At 42.1% G+C, this 26635-nt stretch overlaps 1 protein-coding gene across 4 annotated transcripts in view; it reads right to left on the bottom strand.

Annotated features, from left to right (window-relative positions):
• Positions 1 to 16390, bottom strand: part of lrrfip2 (leucine rich repeat (in FLII) interacting protein 2) — a 64629-nt gene extending 48239 nt beyond the window's left edge. Inside the window, exons 1-2 of one of the 4 annotated variants that reach the window (XM_038960302.1) lie at positions 16287 to 16390; positions 14069 to 14225 (exon numbers count right to left, since the gene is read on the bottom strand). In XM_038960302.1, coding sequence (XP_038816230.1) covers positions 14069 to 14152 — 84 coding nt within the window. In that variant the 5' untranslated portion in view covers positions 14153 to 14225; positions 16287 to 16390. Of the gene's footprint in view, positions 1 to 14068; positions 14226 to 15804; positions 16266 to 16286 lie in introns of those variants that run through there. The other 3 variants (XM_038960304.1, XM_038960301.1, XM_038960303.1) reach the window with 3 other exon arrangements.
• Between the last annotated feature and the right edge of the window lie 10245 nt (positions 16391 to 26635).

The raw sequence follows: 26635 nt of genomic DNA, 5'->3' as shown, positions 1-26635 counted from the left end.
CTATTCACAACATTGACATCAGCAAACCGCTCGCCCACACGACCCCTTAAACGTGGTCTGCGGTTGTGAGGCCGGTTGAACGTACTGCCAAATTCTCTAAAACAACATATGGTAGAGAAATTAACATTCAATTCTCTGGCAACAGCTCTGGTGGACATTCTGCAGTCAGCATGCCAATTGCACGCACCCTCCAAAACTTGAGACATCTGTGGCATTGTGTCACGTGACAAAACTGCACATTTTAGAGTGGCCTTTTATTGTCCCCAGCACAAGCTGCACCTATGTAATGGCCATGCTGTTTAAACAGTTTCTTGATATACCACACCTGTTAGGTGGATGGATTATCTTGGCAAATGAGAAATGCTCAATAACAGGGATGTAAACACATTTGTGCACAACATGTGTAGAGAAACAAGCTTTTTGTACATTTGGAACATTTCTGGGTTCTTTTATTTCAGTTCATGAAACATAGGAACACCCTCAATGAGCTTGTTTATGATAAGGCAATGCCATGTTAGGATCACGCTAAAGGCGGTGGTTGGCATTACATACTTTGAATAAGCGCCCTTGCACGTTAGGCTACACCACAGCATACAATCTGCACCTCACTCTGCTGCAGGCTATAGAAGTGTGTACTGGTCATCTGCAACACAACGGAGACCAACTCCAAACAAATCAACAGAACAAAATTGTGGAGACCAAAAATAAATGATCCTGAGAGACCTGTGACAGAGAGCTACTGTACCACATGCACTGGTTGACCAGTTTCCACATGAGTCACAGCTCTAGAACACAGTCCTTAGTAGAGTGCCTGGAATACCTCAACCCCAACAACATGTGCTAACCATCAGTTTAGAGAGGCTCATTTAAGGACCTCAAAAAGGGGAAACGACAGTGGTGGACAAAACACAGTAACAAAGAAGAATTGGGGAGGATAAACTAGGCAATGAGGCTTTTAAACAAAGCTAGATGTGGTGTTGCTTCACCAGTCGCTAAATATGCAATCATTCAATGGCAGTCAATATTTATTCAATCAACATGCACACAGGAAGGCAGATGCATACAACTCTACAACCACAGCAATGGATTTGAAAGATGACATAGGTAGTCTGGCCTACGCCAATTTTACTTAATTTACCCCAGAGGTAGAGAGGGAACGGGGCTAATTTTGCAAAGCGCCTCAGCAGCAGTGTCTAATTTAAGTAGACCATGCTCCCCCCACCCCCCAAGGAGGCCCATTATGACTGTGTGTGTGTGTGTGTGTGAGAGAGAGAGACACACACACACACATTAGCTTCTCCTGACTGACTACTCTGCTCATGACAACACCACATCTACAAACACCATCACGTTTAACTTCCCATAGCAGAAAAACCCACTTATCTTCAACAAAAAGATGGGTTCTGCATCAGTGGTATGGTGTAGGCTACAGAGTATCTCCTTGCAAACAAACAGTCAACATTCCAGCCCATGCTTATCTGTGGTGCCAGAATGGGCCGCCAGTAGGCCTATTCCTGTTGAGTGGGGAAAAAAATAGCATTGGGGGAAAAAACATGCCTTTGTTGTGCAAACATGCATGTCTCGTGGGACGTTTTCCGTAATCAAATGTCTCTTCTGACTCTTATGTTACAGCTGAGCGGTTCACCCACAGTGCATCTGTCAGAAGTCTTCAGCCATCTCTGCGGATTTCCACTCTCGATTAGGGTCGGTGAACTCACCGTTTGGTCATAAGCCTCTCGATATTTTCTATTGGCTAATCATGCGGATGGTCTGTCTTTCTCTAAACAGCTGCTGTCTATGACAGCTTTGCGAGCAGAGTGGCACAACCATCACATTTAGGTTGTGTGTGACTATGAGCACCGCAAGCCAACTAAATTGTTTCAATGCTTTGGCTTAAAACGGTCAGATTCTAAATTGGACCTTCCTCTAAGAAAACAAAATGGTGGGATTAAAAGTTTAAAAAATGAGGGCGTATTTTTGCACTGTTAAAATGGATTAGTGAGGCTAATAGACTAGTGTGGGCGCGTGTGCAGCGTTTTCCACAAGCACATGGAGTTACCAGCCAAATAGAAAAAGTAGCCAGACAGGCTCCCTTTGGGTTAAGACGTTTTTGCAGAACAAATTCTATTTGTGGCGGCTTCTGGTACATTCTAATGCCTTGATTCCAATTAAGTTCTGGGTCCATACGTGCTAATAAAGAGCTAGCACGACATCAGTTCATTTACTGAAATAATTAACAAGTGTTTGCAACTCTTTGTGAATGGCAGTATGTAATTTATTCCCACAAAAAAATACTTGTTTAGCAACTGACCCACAGATCTCTTATTAATAACCCTTTTCACTCGTTGGAATTGTCCTATATAGGCCTAAATTGAAATGTTTCTTACAGAAGAAATACAAAAAGCATATGCATAAGCATCGTAGCAATTGAATGGGAACAGTTTGGAGATGGGCAATTTTTTTTATACCAAAGTTGAGTACACAACATTTCACCTGACAAGACAATCCAAACGGTGTTGATTGTATGTGCATTTTACATTTACTGTACTTTTCACCGCATTTGTTAACAAAATCAAAAAATTCTCTGGATAAATTCAGTAACATAAGAATATTCCTGTAAAATGTGGGGTAGGTAAGACAAAAATTAAAAGGTTTGAGCGAGAGGACAACATCCCCGTTATAAACCGAAATCTGAGTCAGTTGGGCATAATTTGAAACCTTGTTCTATTGCCAATGTGACTCAACGTTTAACACCTGTAACTGCCATTTCCTAAAATCTAGGGCAAATAATACACATACTACCGTTCAAAATTTTGGGGTCACTTAGAAATGTCCTTGTTTTTGAAAGAAAAGCACATTTGTCTATTAAAATAACATCAAATTGATCAGAAATACAGTGTAGACATTGCTAATGTTCTAAATGCCTATTGTAGCTGAAAACGGCAGATTTTTTATGGAATATCTACATAGGCATACAGAGGCCCATTATCAGCAACCATCACTCCTGTGTTCCAATGGCAAAACTGTCCTTTAGACTAGTTGAGTATCTGGAGCATCAGCATTTGTGGGTTTGATTACAGGCTCAAAATGGCCAGAAACAAAGCACTTTCTTCTGAAACTCATCAGTCTATTCTTGTTCTGAGAAATGAAGGCTATTCCATGCGAGAAATTGCCAAGAAACTGAAGATCTCTCACAGCTTCATTAAATAGTACGCGCAAAACACCGGTCTCAACGTCAACAGTGAAGAGGCGACTCCGGCATGCTGGCCATCTAGGCAGAGTTGCAAAGAAAAAGCCATCTCAGACTGGCCAATAAAAAGAAAAGATTAAGATGGGCAAAAGAACACAGACACTGGACAGAGGAACTCTGCCTTAGATGGCCAGCATGCCGGAGTCGCCTCTTCACTGTTGACGTTGAGACTGGTGTTTAGTGGGTACTATTTAATGAAGCTGCCAGTTGAGGACTTGTAAGGCGTCGGTTTCTCAAACTAAACACTCCAATGTACTTGTCCTCTTGCTCAGTTGTGCACCGGAGCCTCCCACTCTTTCTTTTCTGGTTAGAGCTGATAATGGGCCTCTGTAAGCCTATGTAGATATTTCTTCTTTTTTTTTTTTTTTTTATAAAAAGCCGTTTCCAGCTACAATAGTCATTTATAACATTAACAATGTCTACACTGTATTTCTGATCAATTTGATGTTATTTTAAATGGACCAAAAAAAAGAGGCTTTTCTTTCAAAAACAAGGACATTTCTAAGTGACACCAAACTTTTGAACAGTAGTGTGTGTGTACATAAATATCTCAAATCCATTGCTGTGGTTGTAAAGTTGTATGCATCTGCCTTCCTGCATGCATGTTGATTGACAGCGGAATCTCTTCAAATTAGTGGATTCGGCTGTTTCAGCCATACTCGTTGCTGACAGATATCTATATCCACACACACACAAAAAGAAACATGCAATAGTTCATATAGGGAAATCAGTCAATTGAAATAAATTCATTAGGACCTAATCTATGGATCTCACATGACTGGGAATACAGATATGCATCTGTTGGTCACAGACACCTTAAAAAAAAAAATGGTAGGGCGTGGATCAGAAAACCAGACAGTTTCTGGCGTGACCACGATTTGCCTCATGCAGCGCGACACCTCCTTCGCATTGAGTTGATCAGACTGTGGCCTCCCGAGATAGACCACTGCGCTAAGGCACTGCATCGCAGCGCTAAGGCACTGCATCGTAGCGCTAGCTGTGCCACAAGAGATTCTGGGTTCGAGTCCAGGCTCTGTCGCAGCTGGCCGCGAACGGGAGACCCATGGGCGGTGCACAATTGGCCCAGCGTCATCCGGGTTAGGGGAGGGGTTTGGTTGGCAGGGATGTCCTTGTCCCATCGCGCACTAGTGACTCCTGCTCGCTGACAGGGTCGCCAGGTGTACAGTGTTTCCTCCGAAAACAATGGTGCGGCTGGCTTCCGGGTTAAGTGGGCATTGTGTCAAGAAGCAGTGTGGCTTGGTTTGATTGTGTGCACGGCTCTCGACCTTCGCCTCTCCTGAGTCCGTATGGGAGTTGCCGCGATGAGTCAAGAACTACTACCAATTGGATAGCATGAATTAGGGGTAAAAAAAAAAAATAAGAGTTGATCAGGCTGTTGATTATGGCTTGTGGAATGTTGTCCCACTCCTCTTCAATGGCTGTGCGAAGTTTCTGGGGAACTGGAACACACTGTTGTACACGTTGATCCAGAACATCCCAAACATGCTCAATGGGTTACATGTCTGGTGAGTACGCAGGCCATTTAACATCACATTTTATAAAAATAACCTAGCAAATTACATTGGTTGTCACTCAACTAATAAAGCCTAATAATGTGCAAGCCATTTTACAAACATTTGAAGCTGGCTACTGATATTGCCTGGGGCTATTCGGTATGCAAAATAACTAGTAGATCTATGACTGTCAACATAATTACATGCTTAGTTCGACACTGGAGAGGACGCAGTTGTCACAAAAATATTAGGCATTTTTGGGAAGGTAGAAAAAGTCATGAGCAAAATCTTTCAGTGAACCGGCAATTTGTAACATTTTAATAGGTTTTCTGACCAAAGCGTGCTACATTTGGATCGGTTTGCGGAGCCAATAACCGACGCACTCATATCTTAACCATTTGAACCTGGGCCCGATGCATCCATACTGTACATGAAACAGTGACCAAAAACATTGACACTAAATTACATGAGTTTTATGATATGGAAATGTGAAGTGTTTGTGAACTTGACTGGAGTTCACCTGCGGTAAATTCAATTGATTGGACATGATTTGGAAAGGCACACACCTGTCTATATAAAAGGTCCCACAGTTGACAGTGCATGTCTGGAGATCTGGAGAAGGGTACCAAACAAAAATGATGCAGCATTGAAGATCCGAGAACACAGTGGCAGCCATCATTCTTAAATGGAAGAAGTTTGGAACCACCAAGACTCTTCCCAGAGCTGGCCGTTCAGCCAAACTGAGCAATTGGGGGAGAAGGGCTTTGGTCAGGGAGGTGACCAAGAACCCGATGAGCTCCAGAGTTCCTCTGTGGAGATGGGAGAACCTTCCAGAAAGACAACCATCTCTGCAAAACTCCACCAATCAGGCCTTTATGGTAAAGTGGCCAGACAGAAGCCACTCCTAGATTCTCTGGTCTGATGAAACCAAGATTAAACTCTTTGGCCTGAATGCCAGGCGTCACGTCTGGAGGAAACCTGGCACCATCCCTTTGGTAAAGCATGGTAGTGGCAGGGATCATGTTGTGGGGATGTTTTTCAGCGGTAGGGACTGGGAGACTAGTCAGGATTGAGGCAAAGACGAACGGAGCTGCTCCATAGCACTTCGGGACATCCCAAATACAGGTGTGCCAAGCTTGTAGCATCATACCCAAGAAGAATAGAGACTAATCACTGCCAAAGGTGTTTCAACAAAGTACTGAGTAAAGGGTCTGAATACTTATGTAAATGTGATCAGTTTTTTATTTTTAATACATTTGCAAAAAATTCTAAAAACATGTTTCTGCTTTGTCATTATGGGGTATTGTGTGTAGATTGATAAGGAAAAAAACTATTGAATCAATTTTAGAATGCTGTAACGTAACAAAATGTGAAAAAAAGGAAGGGGTCTGAATACTTTCCGAATGTACTGTATTTAACCCCTTATTTTTGGCACAGGTCTCCATATATACTTCCATTCATTTTTTCAACTGGTACCCGGGGAGCTTCAGACGAGTCGTGAGGCCTGTGGGCTACAGCAACAACTGACATGTACGTGTTCGTGAGAGTCTCACCTTTCCACCGTGGGGTCATATTAATGTGTAACCCAAACTGTGTGGACGCCACAGACAGAAGTTGGCAGATTGGCTGTACTGACTTTAGACATGTTCCAAGACCCAAACACACAGATACACCAGGGTTTTCGTTAGGAAAATGGGATATTTGACCGGCAAACATTTTAAATTTACCAGGCATTTGACAAATTTATCAGGCCCATATGCATTGGGTACGTAACTGCCTCCAGCTCATTGCAAAGTGGTGTGTGACGTGCTGACGAAGCCTGCCTTCCGTTGCCGTTTGATGCCGCGTTCAAAACAAACCTGGGAACTCTGAAATCTCCGGTAGATCGCTAGAAAATGCATACCGTTCATTCTAGCGGGAGGGGGCTTGGCTGACTTTGACTAGCAAATTGAAAAGTAGCCTCGTTCATTTAGGTGGAAAAAGTAACTGGCTTAAAAGGAGTCTGTAATCGGCTGTTTAGCCGACAGCCGGGCTCGAGTGGAAAACACGGTGTGTGTGTCTGAGAAAAGAGGGAGAGGAGATGGCTGGCTCCTCTGCGCTGCACCTGTCGAGCTGTCTGACAGTATGACCTGAGCTCTGTGTCGCTGTCCTATCTATAGCCCTGCCCATCCGGCCTGGCCCCAGCATTCCCTCCCCCTGCACCCACATTATGGGACTGGAGAGGAGTAATCTGAGCAGCAGCCGCACAAATGCACAATCATACACACCTCCAAAACCCTAAGCGTCAAGGAGTAGATCAGATCCTCTACTCACACTAGACTACATCATCTAGGGCTCCATGAAGTTGGCACACCCTGGATGTTATGTCAAAGTTTACGTTGTTTATCTTCAGTACTATAGTGTTTATAGTTGCCATGGACACAAACATTAGGCTAATCGTTCAAAACCCTCCCCTTATCAGACGGAATGTTAGGCGGACCCCTTTAACACACGTTGCTAAATTATATGCTGCTATGTGTGATAACACCCAATCATAAAATAGCCCAAGCATAGGTAGATAAATCGTTTGACAGCCAACAAGTTTCAATCAGGCGTTTTGCACAACAGACAACTTGTTCTACCTCTGTTATCTAAAAAAAGAGGATGTGAAATTTGAAATACGTATTTGCAGATAGTTGCAAAAATAGGCCTGCCTACCATTATCATGAACTTACATACAGGGTTCGACATTCAGGTACATTTTCCAGTGGCACACCGGGCCAGTTCCAATAAAAGCTACTGGCCTGAATGAAAAACAAATACTCTCCGGGGTAAGACAGCAAAGCGAAAGATGCATGGGTAATTTTAATAGCAGAGGCCTTTATTTTCCATTGGGGCTGAAAAAGTATCCTATTCAGGGTTCATACAGACATTTGCAAGTCAAATTCAAGGACTTTCAAGCACTTAATTTTTATTTAATTATAATAGCCTATAGAAGAAAAACAAATCCCCCCCAAAAATTTAATTGACCTTTCCAACTGCATTATGCATTGCCATTCACATGATTTCTACATTCTAGGGATCCTTGGGACGTCCCTACCTTAAACCCTACCCATAACCATTATAAATGTAAAACTTCAATGGGTTAGGGACCTCCCAAAAACCCCAGATAGCAAGGACCATGCGCATGTGAAACAATCGTCAACTAACAGCTTTGGGAATTCATCCGTTTAAAAAAAAAATCTGTTATTTAATCAACACTGAACAAAAATATAAAAACACATGTAACGTGTTGGTCCAATGTTTTATGAGCTGAAATAAAATATCCCAGAAATGTTCCCTCTCAAATTATGTGCACCTATTTGTTTACTTCCCTGTTAGTGAGCATTTCTCCTTTGCCAAGATAATCCATCCACCTGACAGGAGAGTCATTTCAAGAAGCTGATGAAACAGCATCAATGGCGCCGGAGGAGATGGATGCTGTTTTACAGTCCCCTAACCAATAGTGCTATTGTGTGTTTTTTCGTGGCATTTGTAACTTATTTTGTACATAATGTTTCTGCCACCGTCTCTTATGACCGAAAAGAGCTTCTAGATATGAGGAAAGTGATTACTCACCCCATACTGGAAGAAGATTTTTTCTTTAATGAATCGGACGCAAAGGATTTACTCCAGACAAGGCCCTCATGACCGTCATTCGCAGGAGAAAGAGACGGAGATATCGGGGACGGAGGTCTGGGTGCCTTGTAAGGATCCGACAGCGAGTGGGAAATCTGCCTTTACCATCGGTCCTATTAGTCAACGTACAATCATTGGATAATAAAATAGACAAATTACGAGCATGTATATCCTACCAACGGGACATTGAAAACGAACATCTTATGTTTCACCGAGTCGTGGATGAACGACGACATGAATAACATACAGTTGGCGGGTTTTACGCTTTTTCGGCAGGATAGAACAGCCGCCTCTGGTAAGACAAGGGGTGGCAGTCTATGTATATTTGCAAACAACAGCTGGTGCACGAAGGCTAAGGAAGACTTGAGGTTTTGCTTGCCTGAGGTAGAGTATCTCATGATAAGCTGTAGACCACACTAATTACCAAGAAAGTTTTCATCTATATTCCTCGTAGCTGTCTATTTATCACCACAAACCGATGCTGGCACTAAGACCGCACTCAATGAGCTGTACACAGCCATAAGCAAACAGGATAACGATAATCCAGAGGCGGTGCTCCTAGTGGCCGGGGACTTTAATGCAGGGAAACTTAAATCAGTTTTACCTAATTTCTACCAGCATCGTAAATGTGCAACCAGGGGAAAAAAACACAAAAAAACAAATCTAGACGACCTTTACTCCAGACACAGAGACGTGTTCCAAGCGCTCCTTCCATTTGGCAAATCTGACCATAATTCTATCCTCCTGATTCCTGCTTACAAGCAAAAACTAAAGCAGGAAGCACCAGTGTCAATAAAAGAAGTGGTCAGATGAGGCAGATGCTAAGCTGCAGGACCATTTTGCTAGCACAGACTGGAATATATTCCGTGATTCTTCCAATGGCATTAAGGAGTATACCACATCAGTCACTGGCTTCATCAATAAGTGCATCGATGACGTCGTCCACACAGTTACAGTACGTACATACTCCAACCAAAAGCCATGGATTACAGGCAACATCCGCACTGAGCTAAAAGGGTAAAGCAGCTGAAGCTTATAAGAAATCCCGCTATACCTCCGACGAACCATCAAATAGGCAAAGCATCAATACAGGACTAAGATTGAATTGTACTACACTGGCTCCGACGCTCGTCAGATGTGGCAGGGCTTGCAAACTATTACAAACTACAAAGGGGGAAGCACAGCCGCGAGCTGCCCAGAGACACGAGCCTACCAGACGAGCTAAATTACTTCTATGCTCGCTTCGAGGCAAGCAACACTGAAACTTGCATGAGAGCATCAGCTGTTCCTGACGACTACGTGACCACGCTCTCCGTAGCCGATGCGAGTAAGACCTTTAAACAGGTCAACATTCACAAGGCCGCAAGACGGATTACCAGGACGTGTACTCCGAGCATGCGCTGACCAACTGGCAAGTGTCTTCAATGACATTTTCAACCTGTCCCTGACTGAGGGACAACGCCATAGTGCCCTCAAAGCTCATCACTAAGCGAAGGACCCTGGGACTAAACACCTCCCTATGCAACTGGATCCTGGACTTCCTGACGGGCCGCCCCCAGGTGGTAAGGGTAGGTAACACATCCGCCATGCTGATCCTCAACACGGGGGCCCCTCAGGGGTGTGTGCTCAGCCCCCTCTTGTAATCCCTGTTCACTCATGACTGCATGGCCAGGCACGACTCCACCACCATCATTAAGTTTGCCGATGATACAGTGGTAGGCCTGATCACCGACAACGATGAGACAGCCTATAGGGAGGTGGTCAGAGACCTGGCCTTGTGGTGCCAGGAGAACAACCTCTCCCTCAGTGATCAAGACAAAGGAGACGATTGTGGACTAGAGGAAAAGGAGGACCGAGCACGCCCCCCATTCTCATTGACGGGGATGCAGTGGAGCAGGTTGAGAGCGGTCGTTAAGACACTAACAGCTCACAGATGGTAGGCAATTAAGGTCACAGTTAAGAAAACTTCTGGCTACTAAAGAAGCCTTTCTACTGACTCTGAAAAACACCAAAAGAAAGATGCCCAAGGTCCCTGCTCATCTGTGTGAACATGCCTTAGGCATGCTGCAAGACGGCATGAGGACTGCAGATGTGGCCAGGGCAATAAATTGCAATGTCCGTACTGTGGGACGCCTAAGACAGCGCTACAGGGAGACAGGACGGACAGCTGATCATCCTCGCAGTGGCAGACGACGTGTAACATCACCTGCACAGGATCGGTACATCCGAACATCACACCTGCGGGACAGGTACAGGATGGTAACAAAAACTGACCGAGTTACACCAGGAACGCACAATCCCTCCATCAGACTGTCCGCAATAAGCTGAGAGAGGCTGGACTGAGGGCTTGTAGGCCTGTTGTAAGGCAGGTCCTCACCAGACATCACCGGCAACAACATTGCCTATGGGCACAAACCCATCGTCGCAGGACCAGACAGAACTGGAAAAAAGTGCTCTTCACTGACGAGTCGCGGTTTTGTCTCACCAGGGGTGATGGTCAGATTTGGGTTTATCATCGAAGGAATGAGCATTATCCTGAGGCCTGTACTCTGGAGCGGGATCGATTTGGAGGTGGAGGGTCCGTCATGGTCTGGGGCGGTGTGTCACAGCATCATCGGACTGAGCTTGTTGTCATTGCATGCAATCTCAACGCTGTGCGTTACAGGGAAGACATCCTCCTCCCTCATGTGGTACCCTTCCTGCAGGCTCATCCTGACATGACCCTCCAGCATGACAATGCCACCAGCCATACTGCTCGTTCTGTGCGTGATTTCCTGCAAGACAGGAATGTCAGTGTTCTGCCATGGCCAGCGAAGAGCCCAGATCTCAATCCCATTCAGCACATCTGGGACCTGTTGGATCGGAGGGCGAGGGCCATTCCCCCCAGAAATGTCAGGGAACTTGCAGGTGCCTTGGTGGAATAGTGGGGTAACATCTCACAGCAAGAACAGACAAATATGGTTCACTCCATGAGGAGGAGATAAACTGCAGTACTTAATGCAGCTGGTGGCCACACCAGATACTGACTGTTACTTTTGATTTTGACCCACCCCCCTTTGTTCAGGGACACATTATTCAATTTCTGTTAGTCACATGTCTGTGGAACTTGTTCAGTTTATGTCTCAGTTGTTGAATCTTGTTATGTTCATACAAATATTTACAAATATTTGCTGAAAATAAAACGCAGTTGACAGTGAGAGGACGTTTCTTTTCTGCTGAGTTTATATGGCTGTAAGTTAACAAAATGTGGAAAATGGGAAGGAGTCTGAGTACTTTCCGAATGCACTGTGTATTTATTCAATATTATATTAATCCTATGAATTTGTGTGAATCCTATAAATTTGCAATCAATTCAGTAAATTTATCAGAGATTTAATTAAATTTTAACAAAAAATAGTTTTTTGTTTTTTAAACCCCTTTTTCTTCCCAATTTTGTGAATCCAAATTGGTAGTTACAGTCTTGTCCCATCGCTGCAACTCCCGTACGGACTCGGGAGAGGGGAAGGTCGATAGCCATGCGTCTTCTTTGAAACACGACCCTGCCAAGGTGCACTGCTTCTTTACACGCTGCTTGCTTAACCCAGAAGCCAGCCGCGCCAACGTGTCAGAGAAAACACTGTCAGCGTACATGCGCCCGGCCCGCCACAGGAGTCACTAGAGCGCAACGGGACAAGGACATTCTGGCTGGCAAAACTCAGACTATGCTGGGACAATTGAGCGCAGCCTCATGGGTCTCCCAGTCGCAGCCAGCTGCGACACAGCCGGGATCGGGCCCGGGTCTGTGGTGACGCCTCAAGCACTGCGATGCAGTGCCTTAGACCGCAGTGCCACTCGAGAGGCCCCAACAAAATAATGTTGCAGGAATGTTAATTTTATGTTTCTAACAGAAACGACTTCAGAACAATCCGAGATGTGTCGACATTCTCCATTACCATGGAAATTACTGATCACAATACCAGGCAGCCATTGCGAGTGTACCCATGAGTTTACCAGTCAAATTGCCAGGGTTAGAGGTTCCAAGCCTGTTCTATTCATTCTGTTCTACTCAGTGTGACACTGTGCCATTCTCTTCAATAGTCCTCTGCATGGCTTATAGCTATCATTACCCAGGATAGCACTGAAACTGTGTAATATGGACTATGATCTATGACTCACTCAACTCCCACACATTCACTTACAATCAACGGCACAGTTAATTAAGTGACTGCCTAGATCAAATACACCCATTCTGATCATCTCTCTAACATTATGATCCTTTTGAGGAAAACTTGATAGGCCTACAGAACATGTGGTGAATCCTCCTACTTGGCTGACGGTTTTGCAAGCAAGCTGCTGATATTTTAAGTGACTGACAGCCCAGCAATGTAAGTGGCCTCCAATATGGGGTGGTGATAGCGCAGGCTCAAATTCACAGTCCTTCTCAGCAGGACAGTGATCCGTGTCCAGCACAGGCCAACCAGGCAAGCACTCTCATAGCCTAAGAGAGGATGACTGACCTCATGCAATGACTTTTTTCTGGAGCTTTGTTTGGAGGGGAGTGGTGGTGTGTGACAGGTTGGAGAGAGGTTGGCCTTATGGACCCCACTGCACACACACTCACTTGGCCTCACTGTTCTGTGCACATCTAGTTCTCTCCACAAAGAAACCCTGATTCATACAGGACAGGACCTGGCTGGGTGGGTCAGATGACTCATGATTCTATATAACAGGCTTGTATGGTTAAAGACGGAAAATGTAACCTTGTTTACTGTGCCAAAGTATGAGGCACTACCAAGAAGTCCCCAAGTATGAGGCACTTCACAAGAGCACAGACAACATTCCCTCCCAGTCTATATGAGATCCTGTGTTCTGTTAATCTGCAAGTTAAGCAAGGCAGTCAATCACATGAACTCGAAAATCTACTCTGCTGATAATATAGGCTTTTCCCACACTGTGGCATAGTTTCATCTAGCCACATAATTATGCAAATACACCACAATCGTTCTCAAAATAAGTCATGAACAATAACAATTACACAACAAATGCATGGGCCTACTATGTACGCTGAGAACAATTGCACAGCCTCTACGAAAAGGCCAGGAATGACAGCCGGGTAGTTGAGGAACATGGAATAATCCTGGGACAAGTCATTACAGGCCATCCCACCTTCCTCGCCCCTGCCCTCCATTTTCCCTAAATCTCTTCAAATCAATCCTACTACACCATTGCAAACCAGCTGTCTGCACTCGCCAGAGCTGAGACAACTTGAAGGAACCTGAATATCCACATTACAAGCACATCTCAGACTAAGCAGAGCTGTGTGTGAACATGTGTCAAGATATGCTTCAGAGGGCTGTTTGCTGCATTCACCTCAGTTGGTATTGTTGGGTATGGGTTGAGAAGCCTACATTTAAAGTAATACAACCAAGATGGCTTGCCATGCATCCTTTTATAAATCATCCAATTCAAACTTGTCTTTGACCACATTTTGGGAAATACATGTCTTCAGTGTCACCACACACAACATCCAATGTGACTTATGCACTACACATAGGCCTACAATGTGAGGGAAGCTCAGCTAATGACACCAGTTAAAGATCTTAAACTAAGAAAGAATCACAGAAATGAACTAAAAGCAGGGAGGTTCTGAAATGGATGGTTAACTTACCTCCCGGGCAATGCTACTAAGGGCTTCATCCTCAGCTGAAAACCGGTCCTTGATAGGGGCACGCTTTCTACCTGGTGTCCCCATGGCTTCTGTGCAACTGCAGCTCCACCAACACGTTCAGGGCCAAATTAGAGCAACACAGTGTGGGGGTAAAAATCTGAAAAACATGAATGATAGAGATGGATCTGACAGCCCTATCACCTTACATGAAGACACTAATATTTTACTGAATTGAGATTATCTGATGCCTTGTTTACATTAATAAATCACAATTTCAAGATCAATTGAAGACCACTCCTTGATGAAGCGCTGGGAATCTCAGTATTGAACTAAGTCCTTGGACATAGTACAATGTAATGAATAGCATATTATCAAGACGTAGCCGAAACGCAATCAAATAACCCTGAATTGAGAGGGATGTGCAAACTTCCCCGCAAGCACCCGCATGCATGTTGTGTGCACAGAGAGGAACACACTCACTCAGTGCATTCCTACAAAATAGTCTGCCATGGCCAGAGTGCATTCCTACAAAACATCCTGCCATGGTCACAGATGTCTGGGTCCTATAAGAGTGTAACACTTGCGGCTGACATTGGCCAGGTGCTGACAAAGCCATACACACTGACAAACCTGCAAAATATTACAAGTATGAAGTTGTAGAAAGATCAAGTTGTTCTGTGCGGAATGCAATGAAAGAGTCAAGATTCTTTCCAAGTTGCCATGTAAGGTAGCAAAAGTTTACATGAGGTCCACAAACTGACACTAGTTATATCCTTGAATCAAACATTAGCCTACTCAACTCTCACCTGAGGCATGTTTATTGCGTACCCCCCCCCACCCGTGTAAAGGCCAATTGATACTTGGCCTAAATACACAATGACAAGTGAAGATGCATATCTAGCTAGCCATCTATTTTCTTAAACATTGACATTGTTTTTGGGAAATCATTACATAGCTGAAGTTAGCTGGTTACACGTAGGTAAAAGTTCCAGCTAAACACAGGGCTTGGAGGCTTCACCCATACAGCTTGATATGGTTAGCTATAAATTAATATTTGCTTTTATTGTTAGAGCTGTCAAAATTAACTTACAAATATTTAGCTAGCCATCGGTGTGTGTTCTGATAAAAGGTTAACGTTACCAGCGTCACGTAACGTTTGTGGTTAGCACAGGCAAGTTACAAGAAGAAAACGCCCAGATAAGGAATCAGCTAACGTTAGCTAACTAACTCGGCGGTTATAAGGCAGACAGTGGCCATAAACCTCCACGATGACACAGTTAGGATTGCTAGCTAGCTCAACTTACTAATTATCCATCATGGCCCCTTGCATGGGTAACGTTAAAACATTTTTGTTTTATTACTAACTCATTGTTCTGACTCTTTGTGGTTAAACTCTTGTAGCCAAGATACCTACCTAGCTAGCTAAATAATTAAACGCCGAGGGAGCTAACGTTAGTTACCGTTACAGATGGAGACGTTAGCTACAGTAGCTAGTTAACTACTCGGGCGGGGATAACGTAAATTTAGTTATTGTATAGTTAACACCGCGTTTTCCAAGCTAGAAAATTAGCTAGTTAGCTTCTTTCCTGGGCTAGCTAACTAGCTAGCATAAACACATTGTCATTGGGAAAGTGTTTGCTTTGGTTTGGTAGCTGCCTAGCTAGCGCTAGCTTAGTAGCAAGAGAACCCCATGCCATGTTCCCTCAACTTGAAAAGCTATGACCCTGGGCTCTTACCCTTCCTTGGGACCCAAAACATAAAAATGAGGTTTAATTGAATCCTGAGATGTCCTTTCCGGTGTAATGACCCCAATGCAAAAGAGAAGGCCAATCCCTTTGAGCAGTATAAATTTAGCTGGCTAGCTGGTTAGCCAGCTACTAGCTAGCCAACCCCAATTTCTAATGTGTGACAGAGCAAACTGACACTGCTCTTCACGTCACGCCTTTTCAAAGAGATTCGCCTGGCTCGTAGAAACTTCTAAACGACGTTGATGTTTCCAGGATTTGCTCTTTCTTCGTCTTGGTTGTTAAAATACTGTACAGTGGTTCCTCCCAAAGATTGACAGTGTTTTTTCCTCCAACTGACAGCTGTGAATCAGTGGGAGTGGGGGTTTCTTTTTACGAGATTCCCTATAAACACGCCACTTCGACACAGCTACGACCGGAAGTGAGTTTTTCGTAGAAGGTTAGGATAATTCAATTAGGAAACGCTCTCCTACCTGCTACGAAAAGTCTCTTCCGGTCGTAGCGGTATCGAAGTGGCGTGTTTTAGGGAGTCGTCTTTTTCCTCCACTCTCTCCCATGTCCTCTTTACCAGAGAGGAAGAGACGAAGCGAGAGGTTTTACTCAGCCCAAATTCTGTCTTATAAAATAAGCCCACGAAGTATAACGAAGTGAGGAATTTTGCATGGAGGTCAGAGTGTGGAATTTTGTCAACAAAACATGTAATTGCTAATTTGCTACGTGAGTTTAGTTGAAACTCATTTACTGAATTTCTATACAATTTAAAAACGAAATGCTATTTGGAGAACATAAAAAGAAGCAAAAATTTGCCCAGCCGTTATCACATTGGATGCTGTGGCTTTATTCACCTCAGTCGATCTAAGAACACATAGTCTATACAATTAGCTGCTACACATTAACTGAGCACCGGGATTAAAAACTATAATTTAATATGTACAGGGGGAACTGTTTGCAGAAAAAGTATTTTAATAACAAAAGGTAAACAAATATGTTTGCTTTACAGATTTTTTTGTATGTGCAGTTTTAAAGCTAATTGCCTGCAATTCTACACATTTGCAGCTGTCAAATCATCTCTTAGCAAAGAGACATTTCTCAAGAAAGAGTCTGGGAGTGGTCTGAGTGGGGAGGGGAAAACCGAAAACTAGCTGTTATTGGCAGAGAGGTTTGGAACTCTTTTAATTGGTCCATTAACTAACAAACCGCCTGGTGATATCACCAGGCAGACCAAACCTCTATCCCACCAAAATAGGCAGAAAGTTTAGGCAGTCTTTTCAAACAGCTCTTACATTAAAAGGTTATTATCATCATTTACACAGTATTATTACAGTATTATTCCAACTACATAGTGTGGGAATATATACAACACATGAAATAAATCACGTTTTTGACTGCACTGGGCCTTTAACTGTTTTTTATTTATTATTTTTTTAACAACAAATCAATACAGGAAGTACACGTGGGAACACAAGTATATATGAATAATATACAATGGACAATTGGGGTAGGGGGTACAATATCACATTACACAAGGACCTTAAGGGGCATACATACACTTATAATTCGAACAGCTTTTTTGTTAGTAGAGTATTTAATTGTCTTAAAATACAGTTCAGATTATTTTTGTAAGGTAAGAAAATTAGTTTTTTTGTTTGTAAATTTACATTTGTGATAATGAAATTTGGCCAAAAGAATAATGAAATGAATTACATAAAAATATTTCAGCTTATTTCTATCGTAGGTAAAGAATCCAAGCACTCTCCACAATAGTGTAAGATCTTCATAAATGTGTTCAATTATAAATCTACTGATGTCTTGCCACAGTTTTCTTACATGAATACAATGCCAAAAAATATGCAACACTGTTTCTGGGTGGTCATTACAAAAGGAACAATTTGAGTTGATGTTTTCCTTAAACTTCTTCATATAGTGGTTGGCAGGATAATATTTATGAATAATTTTAAAGGAAACTTCCTTAATTTTGTTAACAAGCAGGTATGTGTGTGGCAACATCCAAACTTTTCCCCAACAGATATCAATAAATCCATTCCAATAAGGCATGACATAAGGTATAGATAGATACAACATCCTGCTGAAACAAGGTTCGTATCGCTCTGTTGTTGAATGGACCAAAAGAGAAACAAATCTTTCCTACTGATGAGTCAACAGGGTCAACGGAAGGTAGGCTCTGAGGGTCAGGTCTTGACACGTTCCTGAATAATAAAGCAACACCTGAGGGAATGGCATCTAAAACAATTGCAAAATCTTTAGGTGTTACAGGGACCTTGTAAAGTGATAAGAATTCCTTATAACTGAGTAAAAGACCCTCTGCATTTACCAGTTGGCTCACCAATAGGATATTATTTCGGAACCAATATTCTAAAAACAAATAAGTATTTTTATACAATATATCCCGATTATTCAATATATAATATCTGTGTGGAGAAAACTTATGCTTATAAATTAAGGACCATGACAAAAAAACCTGCCGATGAAAAGCAGAAAGTTTCACTGGAACTTTGTCAATATTATAATTGCAAACCAACATGAAGTTAAGGCCACCAAAAGTAGAGAAGACATGATGAGGAATAAAACTTCACATAGAAGTGGGTCTTCTTAGGAATTGTTTTATCCAATTGAGCTTAAAAGTATTATTTAAGGTAGTAAAGTCCAGAAAATTCAGCCCACCATTCTCATAAGTGTTCATTACAACAGTTTTCCTAATGTAATGGGTACAGTTTCTCCACAGAAAGTTGAAAAGCATCTGGTCTATCTCCTTGCTTATTTTACTGTCAAGATATAAAGATAGAGCGCCATATGTTAGTCTAGAGATACCTTCAGCCTTGGTTATTAGCCATTGATTTAGCTACTTCTGTTTTTTTTTAATAAGAGGGTTAAAATTTAGTAAGCCTCTCGACTTCTGATCCTTTCTAATGGTTATGCCTAAATATGTAAGTTCTTCTTTTACTGGAATACCATAATATGAAGGTGTCACACAATCTTTGACAGCCATGAGTTCACATTTATTAATATTAAGATATAGACCAGACGCTTTGGAAAAGGATAGTATCACATTGATCGATATGGGAATTTGGTTAGCGTCTTTGAGAAAAAGTGTAGTATCGTCAGCCAGCTGGCTTATAATAATTTCTTTACCAGCTATGGAAATACCTTGTACAGGACTATTATTTAAAGAATTTGTAAGAAGTTGGGTGATTAATAAAATCAGGTACGGAGAGATAGGACAACCTTGCCTAATTCCTCTCTTTAACTCAAATCTAGGTGAGGTGCCATATTTGATAGAGCTGTTACCATTTGTATAGAGAGTCTTAATAGCCTTACAGAAAAAATCCCCAAAGCCAAGTCTCTCAAGGGAGTGGAAGAGAAACTGATGCTCTACTGTGTCAAATGCTTTATAAAAATCTAAAAATAATATGAAGCTATCCTCAGTTATTAGGTCTGAGTAGTCAAGTATGTCTAATACTAGTCTGACATTGTTAGAAATATGTCTGTTCCTCATAAAGCCAGACTGTGTTTCATCAATGATTGCATCCAGGACTTCTTTAATTCTTTTTGCAAGTAGTAAGGCTAATATCTTATAGTCATTATTAAGAAGACACATTGGACACCAGTTATCGATGAGCTGCACTTAGGCTTAGGTATCAGTGTTATTAACCCCTGACTCATTGTAGGAGGGAGAACATTGTTTTTAATACTCTCTAAAAAGACTTCAAATAGGAAGGTGGCTACTTGTTCAGAAAATAATTTGTAAAATTCTGATGTAATTCCATCAACACCTGGTGATTTATTGTTCTTTAGATGTTTGATAGACTCTATAATCTCTTCAACTTTGATGGGTTCATCACAATGTTTAGATTCTATATCAGTGATAGAGTGAACATTATTCAGTGAGTTAAAAAACATATCTGTGGATTCCTGACAGTACATAGCTATACAATTGTCTGTAAAAATTGCTACAGTATTTAGCAATTCATTTTTGGTCATCTGTAATAACACCATCAATGTTTAACTTGTGGTGAAATTTCTCAAGTCTAAAGAAATAGGATGAATTCTGTTCTCCCTCCTCAACCGTCTGCTTTTAATCTATATATATTATCCAGTTTATTTTCTAACTCAATCAGTTCCATCTTCTCCTCCCCCGAGAGGCTGGCTGGGGACCTCTGAGAAAGGGAAGTTATCTTAATGATCACCTTTTCCTCCTCAGCTCTTCTGGTCTTAGCAAGATTACTACCATATTTTCTAAGGTATTTGGACACCTCAAATTGAAAGAACTCCCAGTTCTTGCAATAAGATTTTTCTTCACAAGCCCTTTCCCAAAAGTGTGAAAGCAGATCTTTAACCTCAAACTTAACTATATCATTATTTAATAATGAGCTATTTAGCTACTGGGCCTTTAACTGACATTGGCTAATTGAGTGACTGTGGCATATAACACAAGGAAAACTGCTGATACACAGACAAGTTTTAACACCATGTGAATTTATTCAAATTCTCAACAGTAAGTTGAGACACCGACTGAGTTGAAATAGGAAATAAATGACTGAGGTCCGGACCTCATTGTCCTCATATGTAGCTACGTCCTTGGAGAGCTTCCACCATTTTAAAGTAGTGAACTGGGTGGTGATTCCTATGAGTTGCGCACAATCATCCAATTAAGAAGAAGAAAATGGACTACTTTAAAATGGAGATAGCCTCAATGTCACTGCCATGCTGTCACAGATGCTATAATAGCACAAATACAAAGATTAGTTCTCTATCTAACTCTATGGCCTGTTGTTCGCACACATAGCTGCCCTCTCATTGGATAGAACGGTCCCGTCTGATCTTGCCTCTGCCGACCTGCCTTCCATCTTTGAGGACATGTATTTCCATTGTTAGAGAGGTCACTTGACTATCTTGTCAATGTTTTTACTCCGTTTGCAGATTCTCTGAGAAGCCAGTCGGTGACTGATGGGTGAAATCCCTGGATGTAAAGGAATTTGTGTGATGCTTTTTTATGAATTAATGCCACGTTCATTTGCTAGTCGGAACTAGAAGAAATGTCTGACTTGCTAACTGGTTGAATGCTGCGCGTGTATAACTACAACAGTGGAGGCTGTTGAAGGGAGGATGGCTCATAATAATGGCTGGAACAGTGCAAATGGAATGGCATCAAGCACATAGAAAGCATGTATTTGATACCATTCCACAAATTCCGCTCCAGCCATTACCACAAGCCTGTCCTCCCCAATTAAAGTGTCACCAATCTCATGTGAACTCTAACCAGTTAGCAAGTCAGAAATGTCAGTTTCCTAGTTCCGACTAGCATGTGAACGTGGGATTTTTTTAAACTTTCAAGTTAACATTAGCACACAAAAAAACAGTGTTTTGGTCATCAAATGTGACTGACGGCTCAGAAATGCATGTTTGTTCACTCAATACGTTTTAATGTAATTTGTACAAATTACCACATTTTTCTGCACTGATAAAATAAGCATTAATAAAATATAATTTTCTGAAAGGACACAGTCTCTTATTTATTTTGTTCATTTTCATGTGAATTTACCTGATTTGAACATTTGATTTGATTCCAAAAAGTGACATGTGTCTGGACTATCCTCTTCTTGTCCACCAAATGGCAGTATTGGACAGCATTTGAATAATTCAATTTGAGAAATTGGGCCATGTCTGAATGAATTAAATATTTCTCTCATTTAGAAATTCACAGTTTTTACTAATTAGACTTCAAATTGGTTGGGTGTATTTGGTCATTTTGTGACTCCTGGATAAGATAATGATAACTTTAATGTCCCCAATTGAACATTTTAAAACGCATTTGATGAGCGATTCAATGATTCATCTGTACACTATATACACTCTACACATCAGTACGCTGTCAACTACAATGTCAATTGTAGGCCAGCCAACTGGTCTCATTTAGGTTAGATATTTATTTATTGTCTGTTTATAACAGACATTTGCTTTACATACAAGAAAATGCACTGCGATAGACCTAAAAAAAATCCTGAAAAAGGAAATCTAATTTTAATTGTCACATACTTCACAAACAACAGATGTAGATTACCAGTGAAATGCTTACTTACAGCCCTTCCCAACAATGCATAATACAATACAAATATAAAATAACAATACAAATAGTAATAATAGCAATAAAACAAAAACACAAGGAAAAAATACACAATGAGCAATGATAGCTTGGCTATTTGCATGGGGTACCAGAATTGAAGTGCAGGGGTACGAGGAAATTGAGTGAGAAATGTACATATAGGTAGGGTTAATGTGACTAGGCAACAGTAGAGATAATAGACAGTAGCAGCAGCGAATGTGATGAGTGTGGTTTGAGTGAGTTTGTGTGTATGTGTTGGAGTGTCAGTGTAAGTATGTGTGAGTGTGTGGGTAGAGTCCAGTGTGTGTGCATAGAGTCAAAAAGAGTTAGTGGGAAAAGGGTTGATGTAGATAGTCCAGGTAGCTATGTGGTCAACTGAACAAAAATATAAAAGCAACATGTAAAGTGTTGGTCCCATGTTTCATGAGCTGTAATACAATATCCCAGAAATGTTCCATACACACAATCCATCCACCTGACAGGTGTGGCATATCAAGAAGCTGATTGAACAGCATGATCTTGTGCTGGGGACGATTAAAGTCCACTCTAAAATGTGCACTTTTGTCACACAGCACAATGCCACAGATGTCTCAAGTTGAGGGAGCGTGCAGTTGGCATGCTGACTGCAGAAATGTCCACCAGAGCTGATGCCAGAGAATTTAATGTTAATTTCTCTACCATAAGCCGCCTCCAACTTCGTTTTAGAGAATTTCGGATACGGCCAATTTGGGAGTACGTCCAACCGGTCTCACTGGCAGACTACGTGTAACCACGCTAGCCCAGGACCTCCACATCCGGCTTCTTCACCTGTGAGATCGCCGGAGACCAGCCACCCGGACAGCTGATGAAACTGTGGGTTTGCACAACCCAAAGAATTTATGCACAAACTGTCAGAAACCGTATCAGGGAAGCTCATCTGGGTAATCATCGTCCTTACCAGGGTCTTGCCCTGACTGCAGTTCGGCGTTGTAAACGACTTCATTTGGCAAATGCACACCTTCGATGGCCTCTGGCACGCTGGAGAATTGTTCTCTTCACAGATTAATCCCGGTTTCAACTGTACCGGGCAGATGGCATACAGCGTGTATGGCGTCGTGTGTGCGAGCGGTTTGCTGATGTCAACGTTGTGAACAGAGTGCCCCATGGTGGCGGTGAGGTTATGGTATGGGCAGACATATGCTACGGACAACGAACACAATCGCATTTTATCGATTGGGATTTGAATGCATAGAGATACCGTGACGAGATCCTGGAGCCCATTGTCATGCCATTCATCCGCCGCCATCACCACATGTTTCAGCATGATAATGCACGGCCCCATGTCGCAAGGATTTGTACACAATTTCTGGAAGCTGAAAATGTTCCAGTTCTTCCATGGCCTGCATACTCCCCAGACATGTCACCCATTGAGCATGTTCAGTATGCTCTGGATCAGCGTGTATGACAGCATGTTCCAGTTCCTGCCAATATCCAGCAACTTCGCAAAGCCATTGAAGAGGAGTGGGACAACATTCCACAGGCCACAATCAACAGCCTGATCAACTCTATGTGAAGGAGATGTGTCGCGGGGCATGATGCAGATGGTGGTCACACCAGATACTGACTGGTTTTCTGATCCATGCCCCTACCTTTTTTCCCCCCACTCATGTGAAATCCATAGATTAGAGCCAAATTAATGTATTTCAATTGACTGATTTCCTTCTATGAACTGTAACTAAGTAAAATCTTAGAAATTGTTGCATGTTGAGTTTATATTTTTGTTCAGTGTATATAGGGGGGCGCCGAGTGCTGAAGCGCGTAGCGCTTAAAAATCGTCTGACCTTGGTTGCAACACTCACTACCGAGTTCTAAACTGCCTCTGGAAGCAACGTCAGCACAAGAACTGTTCGGAGGAACAACTCGTAGGCATACAGATAGTTCAGTTATCCACATGGACTGTTGTTCTCCCCAATTCCATTGAACTTTTCTAGACTCTCTTCAGCGGACAGAGACCCGCAAAGAAACCTTTAAATTAAACCAGAGTGCTTTTCTTGTGCTTTCAAAAGACAACTGGGGAAAATGAGGTAAAATCATGACGTGATTTTCAGGTGGGAAAGTTAGAGCTCTAGAAAGATGCCTGAGTTTTGGACTTTGAAATAAATCCGAGTTGGATGACCGTAAAAAAAAAATATTTTTTTAGCATAGTTCCCAGTTGTCTTGAACGCACTGATGTTGGAAGTCAGAGATTTCCGAAAACCCAGTTGTTTTGAATTATGGCATTTCTACTGTTGCGCGCTAGCTCCCTACATCATCATTACAAGCACTATTTGATTCGCCTGATACTCTACACGGCCACGTTCTGGATAGCCAAGCACAAAGAGAGACTGATCAAAATGCCCACCCAGCCGGGCTCAGTGAGGAGAATGAAAGAGAGAGAGCAGGGTTTTACACCAAAGTTACACAGTCTAATTCAATACGTAAATTCCAAAATTCTGACAAATACTGACATTTAAATGATTAGAAATTACATGACCCTCCCCTGGACTAAATAAAAAATACTAAACCCTCCCCCTGACTGAAATTGAAAAAGGATGACCCTCCCCATTTTCCACCAGGTAACAATTCCGTACATTTCGACTACTCCCTTATGGGTCGCCTACAAAATTGTAATAGATGGTTTTAAAGAGGTAGCGAGGTACAATACCTCAACCAACGCTTAAGTAAAATAAAAATGACTCACTTTAAAAAAGAAGATTCAAGTACTGAGAAAAGCTACGCAATTACACTAATGAGACTATTTTCACCTACTTCCACCTTTGCTCTTTACAGAGAATTAGCAGAGCTGCCAGCCCATCCAGGGTTTTAACCAAGCCCTGCTTAGCTTTGATAACGTCAACAAAACGAAGGAGCTGATCGTGGACTTCAGGAAACAGCAGAAGGAGCACACCCCTACCCACATCGATTGGACCGCAGTGGAGAAGGTGAAAAGCCTTCCTCGGCATACACATCACTGACAATCTGTAATGGTCCACCCACACAGACAGTGTGGTGAAAAAGGCGCAACAGCCTTATGGAATCATATAGTAACCAAAAAAGTGTTAAACAAATCAAAATATATTTGAGATTTGAGATTCTTCAAAGTAGCCAGCCTTTGCCTTGAAGGAGCCAACTACCTTTATGAGGAATGCTTTTCCAACAGTCTTAAAGGAGTTCCCACATATGCTGAGCACTTGTTGGCTGCTTTTCCTTCACTCTGCGTTCCATCTCGTCCCAAACCATCTTAATTGGGTTGTGGTCGGGTGATTGTGGAGGCCAGGTCATCTGATGCAGCACTCCATCACTCTCCTTGGTCAAATAGCCCTTACACAGCCTGCAGGTGTGTTCTGGGTCATTGTCCTGTTGAAATACAAATGATAGTCCCACTAAGCGCAAACTAGATGGGATGGCGTATTGCTGCAGAATGCTTCGGTAGCCATGCTGGTTAAGTGTGCCTTGAATTCTAAAGGAATAACCGACAGTGTCACCAGCAAAGCACCTCCACATCATCACACCTCCTCCTCCATGCTTCACGGTGGGAACCACACACGCGAAGATAATCCGTTCACCTACTCTGCGTCTCACAAAGACATGTAGGTTGGAACCAAAAATCTCAAATTTGGACTCATCAGACCAAAGGACAGATTTCCACTGGTGTAATGTCCATTGCTCGTGTTTCTTGGCCCAAGCAAGTCTCTTATTCTTATTGATGTCCTTTAGTCGTGGTTTCTTTGAAGCAATTCGACCATGAAGGCCTGATTCCTCTGAATAGTTGATGGTGAGATGTGTCTGTTACTTGAGATGTGTCTGTGAAGCATTTATTTGGGCTGCAATCTGAGGTGCAGTTAACTCTAATGAACTTATCCTCTGCAGCAGAGGTAACTCTGGGTCTTCCTTTCCTGTGGCGGTCTTCGTGAGAGCCAGTTTCATCATTGAGCTTGATGGCTTTTGCGACTGCACTTGAGGAAACTTTCAAAGTTCTTGACATTTTCAAGATTTACTGACCTTCATGTCTCAAAGTAATTTCTGTTTGCTTATTTGAACTGTTCTTGCCATAATATGGATTTGGTCTTTTAAAAAATATGGCTATCTTCTGAATACCACCCCTAACTTGTCACAACACAACTGATTGGCTCATACCCATTAAGAAGGAAATAAATTCTACAAATTAACTTTAAGAAGGCACACCTGTTAATTGAAATGCATCCCAGGTGACTACCTCATGAAGTTGGTTGAGAGAATGCCAAGAGTGTGCAAAGCTGTCATCAAGGCAAAGGGGGCTACTCTGAAGAATCTCAAATATAAAATATATTTTGATTTGTTTTTAACACTTTTTTGGTTACTACAGTACATGATTCCATATGTGTCATTTCATATGTTTGATGTCTTCACTATTATTCTACAATGTATAAAATAGAAAAAATAAAGAAAAACCCTGAAATGAGTTGGTGTGTCCAACCTGTTGACTGGTACTGTATGTACATAAGGTATTTCTGTTTTTTATTTTTAATAAATTATCCCCAAAATATTTAACCTGTTTTTGCTTTGTCATTATGGGGTATTGTGTGTAGATTGACGAGGAAAATGTTTTATTTAATCCATTTTAGCATAAGGCTGTAATGTAACAAAATGTGGAAAAAGTGCATTCGGAATACTTTCCGAATGCACTGTATGTTGGATTCATGT

The sequence above is a fragment of the Salvelinus namaycush genome, chromosome 22 (assembly GCF_016432855.1).
Source record: "Salvelinus namaycush isolate Seneca chromosome 22, SaNama_1.0, whole genome shotgun sequence".
NCBI classification, from domain to species: Eukaryota; Metazoa; Chordata; class Actinopteri; order Salmoniformes; family Salmonidae; genus Salvelinus; species Salvelinus namaycush.
This window is presented reverse-complemented; position numbering and strand designations above follow the sequence as displayed.